Consider the following 18708-nt stretch of genomic DNA (forward strand, 5'->3'; position numbering starts at 1 on the left):
ATACTCAAACTACTGTAATCGAGTAGTTTTTCTCAGAAATCGTAATTTACTAAGTAGTTTTATTGATAGTTCAAAATCTTTACACGAATTGACCCAGAGACTGGTTAGATGCACTGTATGATGACCGAAATGGCCTTTAACACCCAGCAGGCAAAGGATGTCAACATGGTGTCAGTTTGACGTTGTATCCCAACTTCTTGAACGTTGCATTTTATTTTGAAATGAAAGTCAGGTTGAGAATGTTACAGCTTGAAGTTGTGTGGACGTTACCACTATCACGTCTATCAGACGTTGGATTTTGGTTGCCTTACCAGATGTATAAATGTCAGTATTTGACGTCAATATGACAGTTGATGACTTTATAACAACCTAAAATCAACCAAGTATCAACGTCATTTGACATCATTATTGGACATCAAAATAACATCTTTAGATGCATTGATTTTTTTTGTCACCTGACGTCATGACCTAACTCTAACCTAATATTAACATCTTTTGGCGTTGTGTGCCTGCTGGGCAATAACGGAATGCACTACAGAATGTTACGTGTACACACATCCACAAATGACATGTAAACACATTAGCTTTTTAAAGCGTGACACTTACTACTCGCTACTCTTGAGTACTTTTGAAAGCTCTACATTTTACGCATACTTTGAGTAATATTTACAACAGATACTTTTACTCCTCCTTTCAAGTTTAGGCAGGTAATGGTACTTGAGTATGATTTTTCAGTACTCTTTCCATCACTGCTACTAGCTTAGAAAATCTCATGAAAACTAATATTTCACTGTTATTTATGTGTGCTCAGTAATTAAATAATACAGCACAAAATATCAAAATTATAATATTAAAATGATCAAAACAGGCCATAATAAGTAAAAATAAGAAAAAAATAGTATTTTCAAATGCAAATCTAAGCTACATATTAGCCAAGTATTTCCCTTTTAAAGAGAACAAATGTAGTCAAAGGTTGCTGAATCTCTGTCTGAAGAGCACTTTTGATCAACAATATTATGAACTTGTTTGGTATTTTCATTTTGTGTTTTTTTTTTCTCTTTCGAGTACAAATGTGTATATTCCATACAAAAGCATGAGCTGAATTGACGAATTAAAGCGCAATTAACTCCACAAGACGAGATAAGACATGAAATTGGGTTCACGAGGAAGAGACAAGATTTGTACAAAATTAAGAAATCTTAAATTAAAATCTTTTGTTTAACTAAAAAAAGAAATCACAAAACTATTTTGATGTATTTATAAAATAAACTTTTAATGGATGTTAATATACTTCTATTTTAATGAATTCTAGGCAGTAAAGGACATGAAAACACTGCAAAATATTTTGCAGTTAGCCCATGTGGATGAAAAATGGTCATTTTATATATAATTTTGAATACTAGCAAAATATTTGCCAGTATATGAATGGAGACTAGATTTTTATTCAACTGAAAAACACAGATTGCAAAACAAGTGTTCAAATCAAGATCACGATTCTTTCTCATAATTCTGTAAATGTAAAAATAAAGGTTAGGATTATTAGCCTATCATTATTATTGTTAATTCTCAAACGAATGGTAAAACAACAATAATAATAATAGGTCTATGTGTAGATCTACTGTTGCTTAAAATGCTAAATTTTGTATTATGGTGGACTTGAACAGACTTTCTAATATGTCCCGTTTGTTATTTCACAGTAAAATGATGACATCAGAATATAACCATTCATAATTATAAAATGGAATTATTATGTTTGAGACATGTGCTTGTCATCTGTCATTGAGAACATTATTAGACCATTATATTTCAATTATATATAGGCTAGGGTTTTTATACTGACACAGTAAGCATTTATTTTCAGGCACAACACTGTGTTCGCTATGAAACAAAAAACCTATCAAATGCTTGTATTAATCATACCTCTAAAATGCGATATGATCATTTAAATGATGTGCGCACAGGTTTTACTTTCACACACACATGCAAATCAAACCTTCCGCACGGCCCTCAAACCATTGCTTTGTGCAACAAACTGAATGTTATTTACAACATGATTACCTGTTATTCATAGCATATGCAGGTTGTGTTCACTAAAGCAGTAAACAAACAGTGCGTCAGCTTACGTGCAATTTCGTGACCGTGAATACATCATTACATGAAGACAGAAATGACATTTTGGGTGTATTATACCTTATAAATACAGTATGTGACACTTTTAATGCCATTTGAAGGTACCAGTGTTGCTGTGAAGACTTTTGTGGCCGCCTTTTCTTCTCTCCCAACCTTGAAAATATAATTGGCTAAATCGTAGAAAAAGCTGAATTGGGATCGTGTGTAGGGTCGAATCGAGATTGTGATCTTTTTTCCAGTATAGGAAAAAACTCTTAGCATTTTGCAATGCGGGTGTATGTAGTCCTTCACTCACTCGATAGGTGCAGAGAATAGTGTCAAACAGCCGTGTGTGTGTGCACTATCCTGTCACAAAATGTGGCCTAAGTCTACATGACTGTAGTAGTTTGATTGCGGTGTCTGTCCTGCACTTCAATAATGTGACTAAATCGGCATACTCTACATGTCTTTATTTGATTTCTAAGTATGACTTTAATTGGATTAAATAAATAATAAATCACTGTTTACATGGTAGACTCTTAATCAGGGTATTGTTTTAATTGCATTAAAAAGATTATTACAGATTATTAGTAATCATACTCGTTGATGATTATCAGCACATGAAACTCTGTTACAGACGGCTTGGTGTTGACATTAAAAATATGTTTCTGAAATAGTTTTGAAGCTTTAACATCCCTTCAGAGTTAAACAGGTGTCATCAGTTGTTCCTGAGTTGACATACATTCTCATGTAGTACTTTGTTTAAGAGCCCAACTCCCCCAGTGAATACTATTTATTCTCACTGGTTTGTTCTGTTGCTTGGATATCTCTGTTGCTATGACATCTGTGGGTGCTTTTGATTAAACCCCAGGGATGTTTCATTTACAACTCCTGTTTTCCTGTTTGCAATAACTCTTGTAGTTGTGCTGTGCAGATGTCAATAGTCTAGAAAGATTAATCCTATATCAAGCTGCAAAAACCTGCACAGTTGCCCTTTCCAAAATGTAGTGTTTTATTGGCAAACCTTAGGTGAACTTTGCCACGAAAGAACAATCTCTGAGAGTAAGATAATACCGTGTGTTTCCTAAGGTACGGCCTATTTTGGTTTGTTTGTGGTCTTGTTTCTCAAAGTCGGTGTGAAACGGAAGTTGCAATAGTCTTTTCTTCCCTATTGTGATGTATATCTGAGTGAAATGGCTTCTTGGACAGGATAAAACAAAGGGCAGGACCTGTTTTGTCCATCCGGAATAGAATGCGTTAGTGTTTGCCAACTTTTTTAGTTTCCGAATGTATTTTTTTTTGATTGATTTTCTTTATTGATGTTTTAAAAAGTATTTGCGCCATGAGGCAAATAAACCAGCTACAAGGACAATTATAGCATTACAAATGTTGGTTTGAAGCAAAGAAATGTTTGAAAATTTACAAATGGACAGAGGTAAAAGACTGTGTACTTAACACATTTTAAATATGGGGGAAAGTTGGTCTGCACGATAAAAAAAAAAATCTAACATTTCGATATTTTAGTTTTGCTACGATATATTGCGATATGAATATAATTTCGCTAGATGAGATAAATAGAAATCTATTCATCTGTTAGTCAAATCTATGAGTGATTGAAATAAATCGTTCTTTGTGTGCTGAATCCATAATTGTGTGTTTTGTTAGTCACATTCAATTAATAAAAGCATGTCAATACTAGGCCTGTCATAATATCTATTTTCTTCTCGTACGATACATTGCACCAAAATATATTGTGATAAACTATAATATTGTCATTTTTTGCCACTCATATAATGCCAGAATGACAATATAATATGATGCAAGTAGACTCACACATTATATTTTAAAGAATATTTCATTTAAATACTGTCATTTTAAAAAATGTAATAATTAGGCATTGGAATCAAAATGTGAAAACATATCCTAAATAAATAATAATAAAAATTGTTAGCAAAAAAAGTGCAAGGTAAAAAGTAACAAAGGCTGCGATATCTGCTAGCAGATCTATTATCAGTTGTTAGACAACTACAATACAGATAAAGATGTTGTACAATCAGCTAAAAAGTTGCTAGAATAGTTTTTGGTATATATATTTCCACTGAACATGTCTGTTGGAATACTCCCCCTTTGTGGCAGTTTCCGAGAATTTTCGGTTTTGTCATGCAGTCATCTTCACTGCATGTATATTTATAACAAAACAAGGCCTATTTGTGCAGAATCAGTTTACGTGCTTGCTTACATAAATTAATATAGTAACTTACCTTTGTGCTTAGCCAAAACACATTACCTGAGAATAAGTAATCGATTCAAAAGACTAAAGAGTCGGTAGATAGAGACCAGATGAATTAAATATCATGTTTAAGAACTATAGTGAGATGAGATCCAGCAGTGTATCCTTGTTGAACTGTATGACATGCGCTGCTCTCACCTGGGGAGGTGTGCTCAAAGCACCTCAGACATGCGCATATGCTGCACCACATGCCAGAGTGCGTGTATGGTCATGTGATGTGCGTTTTCAGTTGTATAGTGTGGACTGAGATCTTTTCAGTAACCCAGTGCCCTCTGGCCTTTGTCTGTGAATTACTACTAATCACAGAGCCATGGATCTCTGATAAGATGTGCATGAGACTCACAGCTTTTTTTGAATTGCTATTTTGAATAACCATTCAGCCATAGAAATCAGTCTTATTTTTTCATAAATTCCTTTTTTTTTTTCTCAAAATGGAGTTTTGCATCCAGAACTTGACTGTTGCTCTCGCTTGTTAATTGGATTGTTGTGGTTTGCTTTTGCCGTGATATCATCTGATGTTCTGTTTTTCCAACGGTTTGATTTGCACTAATTATAATAATTAATATTTTAGTTAGCAGAATTTTAATGATAACTTCAAGGACAATATCTTAAACAAGGGTACATTTTTTTTAAAGTTTGCTTGTCTTAAAATTTATTGTTCAGGATCACAGGAGCGTGTTGGAACTTGACTGCTTTTTTTAATGGATGTATTTATAATATATTCAACATTTAGATACGTTAAATACTAGGGATGTAACGTTATCAGAATTTCACGGTACGATAACACCTCGGTATAATTGGCACGGTACGGTATTTATTAAATAATTTAAGGGGAAAACAAAACTAATGAAAAGACTCAAAAAAAGTGCCAGAAGTGTTAATTTACCTTAGCACTGAACATATCAATGACATACAAATTAGCCATCTATCTGTAAGTTTCGAAACAGGAACTTCAATTTTTTCATTTTAATAACAAAAAAATCATTAAACCATATAAAAAAATAAAGTTTTAATTTAGTATGTTGAAAACTCATCACATTCAACATTTAATCACTCACTCACTTAGATAGAGATGGGTTTTTTAAGCAAAATTATCATATAACTATAATCTGGTAAAAGCTGGGATCTCTGGGCATGTCCCCTGCAACAGAAAAAAAAAACCTTTCATTTGGGACTGAGGTTTCTGGGACAGAGAGATATGATTTAGCCAAGGTTGACAGCAGTGGGTAACGTTGTGCATTGTCTTTCCACCACTTGAGAGGACAAGCCATGAGTGAGATAGAGGTCTCTTTGCGGTACAAGTCAATGTCTGCATTAATCTAACAAGTGTGCTGTGTTCTGCAGTCCCCATGACTGTTTTTAGTCGTATTCCCTGACTTATATTTCACCACAGTTTGGCAGTGGCTGCATACTGTTTTTTTCTTTGTCTGTCACCTTTTCTTCTTTTTTTTTCTCCTTATCTTTTTAGAAAGAAACCGAAATGCTTCCACACATCCGAAATCGATTTAGGTTCAATCATTTCCAGCTCTTTTCTTTCCCGCTACTAGCAACACACTCCATTTCCGCATTACTCAATCTGTTGTAACAACAGACCGCAAAGGATGATGGCCACGCCTAGGCTGATGGGAATTGTAGTTCCCGCTACCTCCTGTTCGCTTTATTCCCCTAAGCAAACTTTTCTCAGAAATATAGTTTTATTGAGTCATGCGCCTACGGTAATATTGGAAAAAAATTACTATTTTGACGGTATTTACAATATTGTTACATCCCTATTAAATATATATACATGCATTTAGGCTATAATAAAGAATGTTTTTTGTGTGTGTTTCTTTTTTTTTCTGCTGCAGATAAAGGAGGGAGAGGGACTGTCGGCGTGAGGAGAGGGTCACCATCTGGGACCTGGTCCACACAGCATTGCCAGTATAGCAAAAAGAGTTAGAAAGGTTCACATACAAATAGACAAAGAGAGAAGCTTATTTGGGGTCATACCTGCTTCTGGCTGCTGTATAGTCAACAAGTTAGTCTTTTCTTTTTTTGTTTGTCTATTTTTTGTTCGCTGCAGTCAATCGACTTTAGACGTCAGTATCAAAGCTGCAGTTTTGCAGTCCAACAGGTATTATACATTTTAGAGGGCTTTATTCATTTTTTGGATTTCCATTTGTGTTTTATTTGTTTGTTTGTTTTCATCGGCTGTGAACAAGAGAGCACTTAACGTGTCTGACCTTTTGTATTTCTGCTCTCTTGCACATACACCCTATATAAGGCAGCTATAAATCATCTTCTCTCTTAAGTTGGCTACTCTAAAATACACACATACACACACCTTTCAACCCTTTCACTCTCACCCAGACCTGGTCCAGCCTATTTTTGCCTGCGCCACTCCCCTGGACAGGGTAAGAATGACATTTTTGAATGGCTGTGTTTGTATATAGGTGACGATTAATAGAAATTAATAAGTTTAAGTTCTCAATGTGTACTATTAAGCAAAGGATGCTTGCAGTGTATTGTAATGCTTATGTCCAGGTATTTTGTTTGCAGATTTTCACCTCTGAGAAGGAAGGAAGAATATGACTGCTGAAACACTTAACTTTGGCCCAGAATGGTAAAATCCCTTTCTTTCTATGCCAGATCTTTGTTTTCCCTCCCTCCCTGTTTTTTCCCCTCTTCTTTCTTTTTTTTTTTTATAATTTCACTCCTTCACAAACTCCCATTTTTTCCCCACTGCACTGCATTCCCTGGTTTATTATCTTGACAGAATTTTTTAGATTTAATTACTATTTTTAAAACATTATTAAATTGAGAAGCAGCAATGTAGTACTTTACATGTAGTAGCCCATAACCTTTAAAAGTTAAAGTGACACAAGACTTTTTGCCACATTGTTATACATGTGCAGCACTGTTGTTAGTGTTATTTTCTTTTTTTTTAAGCGGTGGTACTTCAGTTGCAGAAAATCGTTTTTTACATATATCTTACTTTGATTACATACAGCTAACATGAAAATGACTACCATATTTCCTATTTCCTCTGAAAGGCCTGCCCTTAAGGGGCTCTAATTGGTCAGCTACCATAATGTGCTGTGATTTGCAGATCGGCTCCACGTCACCAGGAAAAGCATCACGCGTCTTTAAGCATGCGCTTTGTAAACACTGTCTGTCAGAGTAGCTGTTAGCGTTATCAGTTTATGCCTGAATCAGAAAGAAAATGAAGAGGACACAGCTGAACCTCGTGCCTGCTCTCTAAAATAACATCTGACAAGTGTCTTTCATAAATATTCAGAATAAACTTGTGTAAGTAATATGAAACGTTCTCATATCTTTTGCGAGTTTGTTGTTTGAGATGTAGAACGCACAGAAAGCGGCTGCATAGACAGACACTGCACACGCTTCTGAAGATTGTGGCTGTTTATAGCAGTCTGACAGATGAATATGAATTTGTAGCTAAATTGTTAATGTGCCAAACAGCATTTTGCGTTGTTGTGTCCTTGTTTACGTCCTTGCTACAACATACCGCTAACACTAGACACTGTGCATATAATAGATCAATCTGAACAAATAAAAATACTTACAGGTTGTGGCTCACAATCCACAGCTTCTTCAGTTGGAGAAGTTTTAGCCGAATCCAGCACTGAACTGGGAGAGACCCTAGTAGCTGTCTTTTGTCAAGTGCTAGCTATATTCTATATAAGCGTTTGTGATCTCGCTAACCTGAATGTATGTTTTTGTAGACTCAGTAAAAGCCAATGTCTCCTTTTGCATTGAACTTTGATCGTTTTACATTCAAAGATGTTGTTTATGTTGACACAGCTACATTACACATCAACTTATGATATCATATTAGACCACCCCTTTAAAGAACTTTTAATAGTTTTATTTTTGTCTGTCTACAATCGAACAATTCAGAGATTTATGATGGTACAAAAAGTTTATTATTTAATATTTTGCTTAATTTTTTATAGATATTTTAGGAACAAATTACAGGTGAAAACGATCAAAACAAAATATATATATACATAAAATGCTAAATTAGCCACAACATTGTAAAGTAAGCGAAATTATCAAAATCAAACATTTACGAAATTGTCCAAAATAAAGGTTGCCAAAATTTCTGTATCAATGACACAACATCCAAATTCATGTGACGTTTCAAATATAATCCATTATTTTGTTAAAGAAAGAGCCAGCCATTTAATCCATTTATTCTCAAAAGATTCTTCTATTTCTATTTCCAAACCTTTTCGTTTGAAGGGCTAAAAAACAAATATCAGTGATAGCTGTGGGCTGAAAATAATTATACCAAACTGTATTACATTAAAGTTGCCATGGGTAATTTCCTAATTTATCACCTGATAACTAAAAAGAAATGGAAAACATCACTTTGAATTGTATTACCTAATGCAGTGTAACTTAAAATATCTGTTGCAATAAAAGCATAATTATTAAAATATACAGTGGAGTTCAATGCTGAGTACGCTAGTCTGAATCTAGGCTGAATCGGTCTTTGCCTTGATTTGCTCACCAAAGTCCTTTATACGTTGGAAGTGTATGTATGTACACTTAAAACTAAATCTGATTAATTAAAACTATTTAAATTTTAACGTTTAATTTTAGATAGTTTTTTGTAGCTAAACAATAAAACAAACAAATAAAAGGTTTTATTAAATTTCAGATGACAATCTCTAAACCATCCCCATCATTCTCCCTCTCTTCTCAGATGGGATGGTGGGCCAAATCAAAGGTTGCCATGGGCGAACTTTGGCCTGTGAGCCCTAGTTTGGGGATCTCGGTTCTATTTCCAATCTAAGATGTTCTCGATTTCTATTAATCAAATTAGATAAAAAAGAAATTGTTTCGAAATATGTGGATTTTGTTTGCTGAAAACATTAAGCTGTTTTCAGCATTGATAAGCATAATATATGTTTTCACAGTTATGTATATTAGACTAATTTCTGGAAGCGACACTGAAGGATTGAAAAATGACTACTGAACATATATTATGTGTCTATTGATATTTTAGTTATGTATTCGAGGTGTTTAAGAAATAATATTCAGTAAGGTTTAGTATAGATTTTGAATGCCAGGTATTTTGATGTGAATTATAAATTAGACTATAATCTTAAAATGTGAGGCTATGTGGGCTATAAATGCCTTTTATCACATGGCCTTAATAAGTTTGTATATATAATTTATAGCCATATGTTCGAAAATATCTGTTCTGAATTGCTCCAATGTAGTCAGCTTCAAACTGTAGTATACCAGGCTTGGCGCTACAAATTTTAAAGTATCTTCCCATATTTCTGTAAATCTCTTTCTCTCTCTGTTCTGTCATTCCCTTCTTCCCAACCCCCTTCTCTCCCTGTATCTCCTTCTGGCACACACTAAATGATTATGCAGAAATTAAACCGTTAGGCGTGGTCCTGTGCTCAACTAAGGCTCTTCTGTGCATAGTTGGTCCTCAGCCAACGAAAGTAAATTCCTGGGTTTGACATGTACAATGCAGGGGTGGTATGTTTCCTCAAAGCTGCCTTCATCAGCTTATCTCAGCAGGGTTGTATTTATGTAAAGTTTACAAAGCCGTCCGTGGCTCTGAAAGCCCATTTCTACAAAAAGGTGCCTCAGCCGGTGCCGTTTTGCTGCAGGAAAGTGCTTTCAGTCAGGAAAAACAGCTTTGCACTGGCCCCTGAAAGCTGCTGGGCTCGAACCAGGAACCGCTTGCGTCAGATGCCGGAGGCAGGATAATGTCAGCAGCAAGTAAAGTTGTCAAAACAACAATAACTCTGGCGAGACTGACACGCAACAAAACCAGATCACTCCTATTATATTCTGCAGAGCTATTTACACTTTACCATGCATTCTGTTTCTTTATAAAGTAACTGACAAAGCAACTCCAGATACGTAATTTTGCTAAAATGAAGTGTAAACCATGTTTATTAGCATGCAAATTTAGGATCGATGCATTTTTTTTATTGAAATAGATTTGATAAAAGTCTCCTTTGTTGACCAAGGCTGCAGTAAAATGTTAGTTATAATGTGAAGTATTACAATAAAAACTATTTTAATTTGTTTTTGAAAATGTAGCTCATTTCTTTAATGGCAAAGCTGTATTTTGAGATCATAATAACGTTTTCACATTATTTGTTCTGTCTCTAGTGTCTCACAATTCTTCAGAAATCATTCAGATAGGCAGATTTTGTGCTTAAGAAGTATTTCTTATTATCTTTATTAATAATTAGGGGCGTGTTTCGTTTTATAGTTGATCTGTGATCCATACTTATCAAAACCCACTAATCGGAACACACGTTACCTGCGGATTAATAACATTTTTGAACTTGTCGGTTAATTCAACATTTATAACAATTGCAGAGAGATTGGCTCCCGCGTCATTCAATCACATGTATGAAAGCATTTTGGCTTCCCTGGTAAAATATGATGATGGCGGAAAAAGTTGTGTTGGGATCTTTTCTTGGGTTATTAATTAAAGGTGTTTTCTGTCACTGTTTGTTTAGCCTGCAATAATGTATTCAGTGTAAAGCTGAACAATTTAACATTAAAAAAGATTGTGATCTCAATTCAAACCCGCGCAACATGAATGATACTCAATGATGATGATTTGCATATTTTTATTAATCCTTCAAAATGTTGCATTCAAATCTGTGTTTAAACAAGATTCAAGTTTTACACCTTTTCAGTTCATTACAAACAATTGAATAACAGATGTACTGGGATAACAGCTTAAAGTTCAGATATAAACACTGATGTTTATGATAAAGATTAAAATTACTGCGACGCTCTTGAATGTTATAGCAATTAGATTAGTGTAACTAATGGGTGGCAACAAACAACAATCAAAATGATGTCGCTGAATTGGTTTTCAAAAATGATCCACCTATAATGAAACATGATGTTTTATGTGTGAATTGTTAAATCAATAATTTAATATAAATAAATAAATAAATAAATGTTGTACAAGCGTTAGTTTTCTATATTTGGCATTGTCTGCAACAGTAGTAAATATCATTTTTCTTATTGAATATTTATTTTTTCAGCTGGTTCTTTCTGGATTTTTATTTTTATTAAAATTATAGGTTGTAAGTTCTGTATGTTAAAACCAATTGTTTTTGCAGTAATATTTTTGTATAAATGAAAAGCAGTTGACATTTGTCTCCTCCCTTTTTTGCTGATCCGAAAAACGATCTGATTCAAGACTCAAAACCATAGTGTGATCTGAACTATGAGATTTGTGATCCGTTACAGCACTATTAATAATAGTTGTGCTGCTTGTGTCTGTTCAGATTAAAATATTGGAATCTTCTAATTTGTTATAGAATTAGAAATGCTTGCAATGAGCTAGTTAGCAAAATTATATTATAAACAAAAATACGGAGAACATGCTGGAATATCACTGGTGATATTGGAGAGTTTATTTTAGATAAACCTAAGAGCCTAAATATCTATATAAATATTATTGGCCAATTGCAGTATTTTTACTGCAGCAAAAAGAACTCATGATGGCAGAAGGATTCTAAATTATTTGTTTTACATATCTTAAAACGGTCTGGTTCTTAGTATTTTCACTGACCAGACATTAACACAAGCTTCAGTATCATTTTGATGGGAAAAAAAAAACGGTTGCGATGCATCCTAAATGAAGCAGGATGAAGAGTCAGCACTGACAGGGCCATCTCTGGGCAAGAGCCAGGACTAGAGCACTTCTCAATGGAAGCTTCCAGATTGTTGCTGCTGAACATCTTTTGATCGGATTTTTCTTTCTCTCTCTTCTCTTTCTCTCAGGCTTCGTGCACTTTCCAGTGGAAGCAGCTTGTCTTCCCCTCCTGCCTCTCCTGCTATGCCAAAGTACAAGCTGGCCGAGTACCGATACGGCCGAGAGGAGATGCTAGCACTTTATGTCAAAGACAACAAGGTAAGAAAAAGATTTAAACAAATCGGCCTAATTTTTAAGCTTAGGTTATTTCCCGGCATTCAGCGTGCCATGATTAGGCCTGCTTGTATACCTCATAACAAGTCTAAATATCATAAGGGCTTGCTTATAGTTAGATTAGTTACCATCTTTTGATAAATGGGTGTTTTTCATTTCTCATTGCTGATTTGCCGTTGTGTTCACATGCTCAATAGAAATGACTGTGATTGGTCACCAGTTCACCAAATTCTCTGCTGTTTACTAGGGTTGGGTGATGTCGACCAATTTGGCATCGTATAATGTCTAATGTGAAACATCGCGATGGACAATGGCATCATCGTTGTAGGTGGTGGTGAATCTATTGTTTATGAATGATTAATTCATTCATAACGTATTAGTTATTTGTAGCCTACTGTTTCAACTACCTGACCCTCATAGTCTTTGTTTTACCCATAACCAAATCATAAATAGATAAAGATAAGTTACACACAAATTTCCACCTGTCAATCCCTTTTTCTGCAGGACTCTGGCATGAATAGGCAAAGTGAGCTGTGTTGTTATAATGGCGTCGACAAACTTGGTTGGTATAAAAGGTTCACAGCCAACAGGAACCAACCAACAGTATTTGAGGTAGTGTACTGACGCAGTGACGCGTTACCTGATAGATCGAGATATACAAAAGACTGAAGAGTCTGTAGATAGAGAAGATAAATTAAATATCACGTTTAACAACTATAACCAGACGCGATCCAGTGGTACGGCCTTGATTAACTGTCCGGCGTGCACTGCTCTCTGGGGTTTTGTGCTCAAAGCACCCGCTGACTGCCTGGAGCTCAGACGAGTGCATGTGAGTGTGCGTGTCTCTCTGTGTATGTGGTCACGTGATGTGCGTTTTCAGCGGTATAGTGTGTACGCAGAGCTGTTCAGAAATGCTAGATGAAATGCAGGTGTGGATGTGGATCATTTTTATTTTCAATTTTAAAGCAAAGACATGTTCATGTAAACGCGGCCTAAGTGTGTATTTTTCGCAAGCGAGTTTACAACAGGGGCAGTGTGGAGGATCTTGATGCAGCATCAAGATGTCGGCCATCGGCGATGGATGATGGCATAGTCTATGGACCCATCGTCTATAATCAGCTGGTTTGACTATAAGCTGACATACGAGATCCCCTGATAACTTGTGGCTTTAAAATGCTCCAGTGTCTCTGTGTCTTTGTTTACACTTAGTAAACATCGGTGAGTTTGGTGAACCAATGAGCTTCGCGGCCAATCACAGTCATTTCTGTTGAGCACGTAAACACAATGGCAAATTAGCTCTGTTTAAGAACGTGCTCAGTAGAGATCAAATGTCAGCAGGAAAGGTACGTTTTTACAATTTCAGTATCAATTTGTAACAAATTTCAGTATCGTGCAACCCTAAAAGCAACAGTATGCAACTTTGTCACAGCTCTCCTTGTCGTAGACAAGCAAAATTACCTATACGTAGCTTTGTTGAAATGGATGTTTTTAAAATTTCAGTGTTGATTGGTAAGGGAATTCCAGTATCATGCAACCCTAGTTGCTTTAAATCTACTTAATAGAATTTCTATAAAACATGATAGTTTTAGTGTGGGTTGAGTAAAAAAGAAATGAAAATAAGTGTTTCATTCCAGTTTTCACTTTCTTGTGTTATTGCATCAGATTTATCTAATTATTGAAATGTGACTGTCCATTTAAATGCTACTCTTATTGAAACTTTTATTGTTTTTGGGGTATGTCAAAGCACGGTCTTCACCTCCAATTAATAGAAGAAGACTGTATGCATGTTATATCAAGAAAGCCTTTTTGAAGTTTCACTGAAAACTCAAGGGATTTGATTGGCACTAGTTATCGCATACCTTTTCAGTTTCCATCTCTTCATGTTTGTAAATTTCATTTGCTGGATATGATAACACGTCATAAAAGTGTGTTATCTGCAATATTTGTAGAATACAAAGGTTGTGTTTGTAAATGTCATTTTTTAAGCGTTTTGTGAATGCTGTTGAGCTGTGAACGGATTTTATCTGTCGAATGTTTTTAAAGAGATAATCACCCAAAAATGAAAATGTCCTCACACTCAAGTGGTTCTAAACTTTCTTCTGTTGAACACAAAACAAGATATTCTGATGAACGCTGGAAAAAATGCAGCCATTGACCTCCATGGTCGAAAAAACAAAATGCTATGGAAGTCACTGGCTGTTTTTTTTCCAACATTCTTCAGTATATTTTTCTTTATTTTCAACAGAAGTATTAGACTTTTTTTGGCAAACTGTCCCTTTAATGGATGTCTTTTCATGGTAGTCTTTAGGTCACATGGCCTGAGGTTTAACACGGAGTGCATCTTGTACATGTTTCCACTGGTTGTCTTTTAACATGCAAAATCTGTCTTGCCAGTACTGACACAAGTCATAAAGGTTTCCACGGGCAACGGCAGCACCAGGGCTCTGTTGCAACAGAAATAGACTGTAGAAACTGTGCCTTAAGATAATGATTTACTATAGCTTTTTTTATTGCAGGGAAACTATTCAGCGTGCACTGATAAACATGGATAGTTTTGATGTGTTTGAAGAAATCCGGTCCTACAAAGATTTCAGTGGCTGGATTTGAAAAGAGCACTCAAAATATTTTCATTTATTTTGCCTCTATGTTTGGGAAGTCTATTTGACTGTTGCGTTTAAAGGTTGAGCATTTATAGTCTGCTGCAGGAAGCCACGTCAACATTGACTACATTTCCTTAGGGCAGAAGTAATAACAAACTTTTTTTGGAAAGTGAGCAGTTGGAGTAGGCTTGGCATTATTTTTACATACTTGGATCGGTCTTTATTTTGATTGGATAATGTATTAACAAATATAGCAGTGTACGATTGACAGAGGTTAATGTTTGACCAATAATGTTTGCCTTATTTCTAATCTTTTTATTGCAAGTTGTTTGATCTCATCATTTGGTATGAGAGTTTGGTATATAAAAAATATGTATGATGATAGTTTAGTCTAGGATAATAACATTTCATGTCTTGTTGTCTTAAGAAAGGGATCTTCATGAAGAGATTCAGTTGCCCACTTGTTGAGCATTCCCCGGGAGGCTGTGCCCTTTAAAGGGTGCGAAAATGCAATTTTGGAATTTACCTGAAATGAGCCATACCAAATATTTGAGACGGGTAAAGACCTAAAGTTAAACTGTTTTACCAAAAAAATGAGCATTTACGCCCTCAATTGGTTCCAAACCTTTGTTTTTTTCTGTTGAACACAAAAGAGGATATTTTAAAGAAAGCTTAAAAAAAACCTATCCATGGGTTCCATGTGCTGCCGTCGCCATTTTTTTGTGACCAAACGGGATCAGAGAGCTTAGGATGACCAAGAGGCAACACCCAATGGAACGTTCCATTGCAACAGCCCCAGATTCCTCCATTTTGGAGTGAAAGCGATCAGCTATATGTTATTGGTATCATGATGGCAAGCAGCTGCTTTATTTTTTATTTATTTATTTATTTATTTATTTATTTAAAAAGCGCATTAAAGCTGAAATACAACCTGAAAGACGACAATACAACACTTACTATCACAATCAACAGCACTTTTAATAGTTTATTTTACAGACTTATAATATGATTTTGTTCTATTGGAATTTTCATTCTAAAATGGCCGCCGTGCCATATAGTGGTTGTTTCCCAAATCGCACTAGTGTCGCCTCTTGGTGATTTTATGCTCTTTGACGGTACTATTATTTTTATGATTTGTGTCAGAATGCACACCTAACATAGTAGGCTACATAATATGGCAAATAATATACATATGTATGTCTGTTTATTACTGGATATTGGCATGATAGCGCTTGTATATTGTCAAAGCAACTTAACATAGAAGATTATAGTGAATTTAAACTGTCAGTCCAGTTTTCAGTGTTGAAGTTCAGTTTAGTTCAGTTCAGTGTGGTTTTAATTTCACTGCTGAAAGTTCAAACACAGAAGAGCAAATCTATCAACGCGCAGCTCAACAAGTCTCAACCAAGCGAGCCAGTGGTAAGAAACAAACTTCACCAATTGATGAAAATGAAGGAAAAAAAAAAAACCTTGAGAGAAACTAGGCTCAGTTGGACAAGAACATTTTTCCTCTGTCCAAACCTCTTGTGCAGAGCTGCATTAGTGATAACCTTCACTGTAAAAGCCCTGAGAGCTTCACTGCTGATTGGATTGGGGTTGTTGGGGTTATTACTAGACTCTATGGTTCGGCAGATCAAAAGAATGTATTTGCTTTAAATACTATTGTTTTTGGGGGAGTTTACTGATCCCTAGTATTAGGCTGCATCTCATAACGTTCTTGGTCATGGCAAACAGTAGTGAAGCCGTGAATAAATGTACAGAAAAGAAAGTAGAGACAGACACGTAGATTTAAAGGAACAAAACCCCATCATCAGACCCATCATAACCAGTATTTGTTTATTCCTTAGCAAAATATCGATTTCATTTAGCCTCATTCATATGCATTGTGGTTTTGAGTTTGACCATATGGGACACAAATATGGTGGCGAGTGTAGTGGAAGTGACATTGTTGGTACCCATGAATAACCGTTGACTTCCATAGTAGGAAAAAACAAATACAGAAGTCAATGGTTACAGATTTCCAGCTTTCTTCTAAAAAATATTTTGTGTTCAACAGAAAAAAAGCATGTGTAACACAAGTAAAAGGTGAGTAGATGATGACAGACTTTTCATTTTTGAGTGAACTATCCCTTTAAATGTGGCTTGGAACTACTTGCGCAGTCCAAACTTTTTGCATAATTAAAATGCTTTTCAGTCTTGCAGGTGTGAACTTTCTGATATTTTCAGTCCATCGTTTGCAGCAGTCGAGTGAGTCATTGTCTTGGACTGTGTGTGTGTTTTCAGGTCCCAGAAGAAATGCAGGATAAGGAGTTTGCTGCTATTCTGCAGGATGAGCCTCAGCAGCCTCTGGCACTGTTGCCTCTCACCGAAGAGGAGCAGGTGAGAGACACACACTTACACCTCTGGCATTCTGAGCTGATTACACATTCATATAACACACTGTCCTGTGAAAGTAGGCTGAGGTGGGGCTGCCCACACTCTCATATAAAAAATATAAGTCTTTAACGCAAGTCATTTTTATCTGCGCCGATCTTGTGGTTTTTGGTGTGGTCCTGTTTTCATTCCACGTGTTGTTGTTGTGTTTTGCTTCGCAGAGGAACTTCTCCATGTCTGTCAACAGTGTGGCTGTGCTGAGGCTTATGGGTAAAGGGGGTGGGGCCGTCCCAGCTGGGGTGAACAGAGGCAGAGGCAGTGTGAGAGGCGGCAGAGGCAAGTTGATCTATTTTTGTGTACGTGTTTAAATTATTCATGTATTGGCAGAGATGCTGAAGTTCTTCACGCCGTCTGTTTAGGTCGAGGAAGAGGGGAGAGCGGATTCTACCAAAGAAGCACAGAGGAAGGAGAAGGCGGTTTCGCTCGTAGCGTTAGAGAGATCCATCGCAGCCAGAGCTGGGATGACCGGTATTTTTTTCATTTAGTTTCATTTGGTTATTGCAGTTTGTTGCCTTTGCTGTCTGGTTGAGAAATAAAAGTTATTTTAACAGGGTTCCCATGGGTCATAAAATGTTAAAGGTGCTGTATGTGAGTTTTTTGACTCTTCTAAAGCATTAAAATACGATAATATGTTTGCAGTTATTTAAGAAACATGCCAGTAGAATGTTATTGTTCATCTGAAAAGCAATTCTGAAGTCAGATATTCTGTTTTGAAAATGCATTACGTGCCAGAACGTCTGTCTTTGTTTTGGTCATTTTACCCGCCCAATGATAGTTTAGCCTATTATATTTCAGCCCCCCGAATTGCCTTGGTGGAAAAAAGCGTATTTCATTCATTCAGTCACGAAGGCTCTAAAATCATGTGTCTGTGACTGAAATTCGACCTCTGGTGGACAATAGCAGACTCCAAAATGAGACGCAGATTCATAGTTCCACTTGAGGTGATTATTAATAAGCAAATAATAAAAATATCATAAACCTTAGGTGAGCGGGTTACATTGTTACCCTGTGTCCTAACAACACTCCTACATGGTGAAATTTGCATTGATAAGCAATTTGGCTGTATGCACCAGACAAAACACGACAGAAATTTAAATACAGCCATTCAGAAAGCGCAGAATAGTGTACTTACTGCACTCCAACGAAATGGTCGGGTTTATAATCTAATTAATGCATATTAATCCTCTTTAACATTATTAAATTTAGATGCTGAATCACTGATGTGTGTTGGCTTGCGGTTCAAACGGTTTATTTTATTTTCAAGATCTGATGTAATCTATCTGTTGGTGCTTTCAGTAGTATGGCAATAAATGTCATGTAAAATGACATTCAAACTCACATTA

The 18708-nt window shown here is 35.8% G+C and overlaps 1 protein-coding gene across 8 annotated transcripts in view; it reads left to right on the forward strand.

Annotated features, from left to right (window-relative positions):
• gigyf1a (GRB10 interacting GYF protein 1a) overlaps positions 1–18708 on the forward strand; it is a 54046-nt gene that overhangs the window by 1185 nt on the left and 34153 nt on the right. For 7 of the 8 annotated variants that reach the window (XM_087260925.1, XM_087260927.1, XM_087260928.1 and 4 more), the window contains exons 2-8: positions 6247–6512; positions 6749–6792; positions 6938–7001; positions 12188–12317; positions 17216–17311; positions 17527–17641; positions 17725–17833. In XM_087260925.1, the coding sequence (XP_087117051.1) occupies positions 6967–7001; positions 12188–12317; positions 17216–17311; positions 17527–17641; positions 17725–17833 (485 nt within the window). In that variant the 5' untranslated portion in view covers positions 6247–6512; positions 6749–6792; positions 6938–6966. Of the gene's footprint in view, positions 1–6246; positions 6513–6662; positions 6793–6937; positions 7002–12187; positions 12318–17215; positions 17312–17526; positions 17642–17724; positions 17834–18708 lie in introns of all 8 variants that reach the window. The other variant, XM_087260929.1, reaches the window with a different exon arrangement.

Source organism: Danio rerio, chromosome 7, assembly GCF_052040795.2.
Source record: "Danio rerio strain M-AB ecotype USA chromosome 7, GRCz13ab, whole genome shotgun sequence".
In the NCBI taxonomy this organism is placed as follows: domain Eukaryota; kingdom Metazoa; phylum Chordata; class Actinopteri; order Cypriniformes; family Danionidae; genus Danio; species Danio rerio.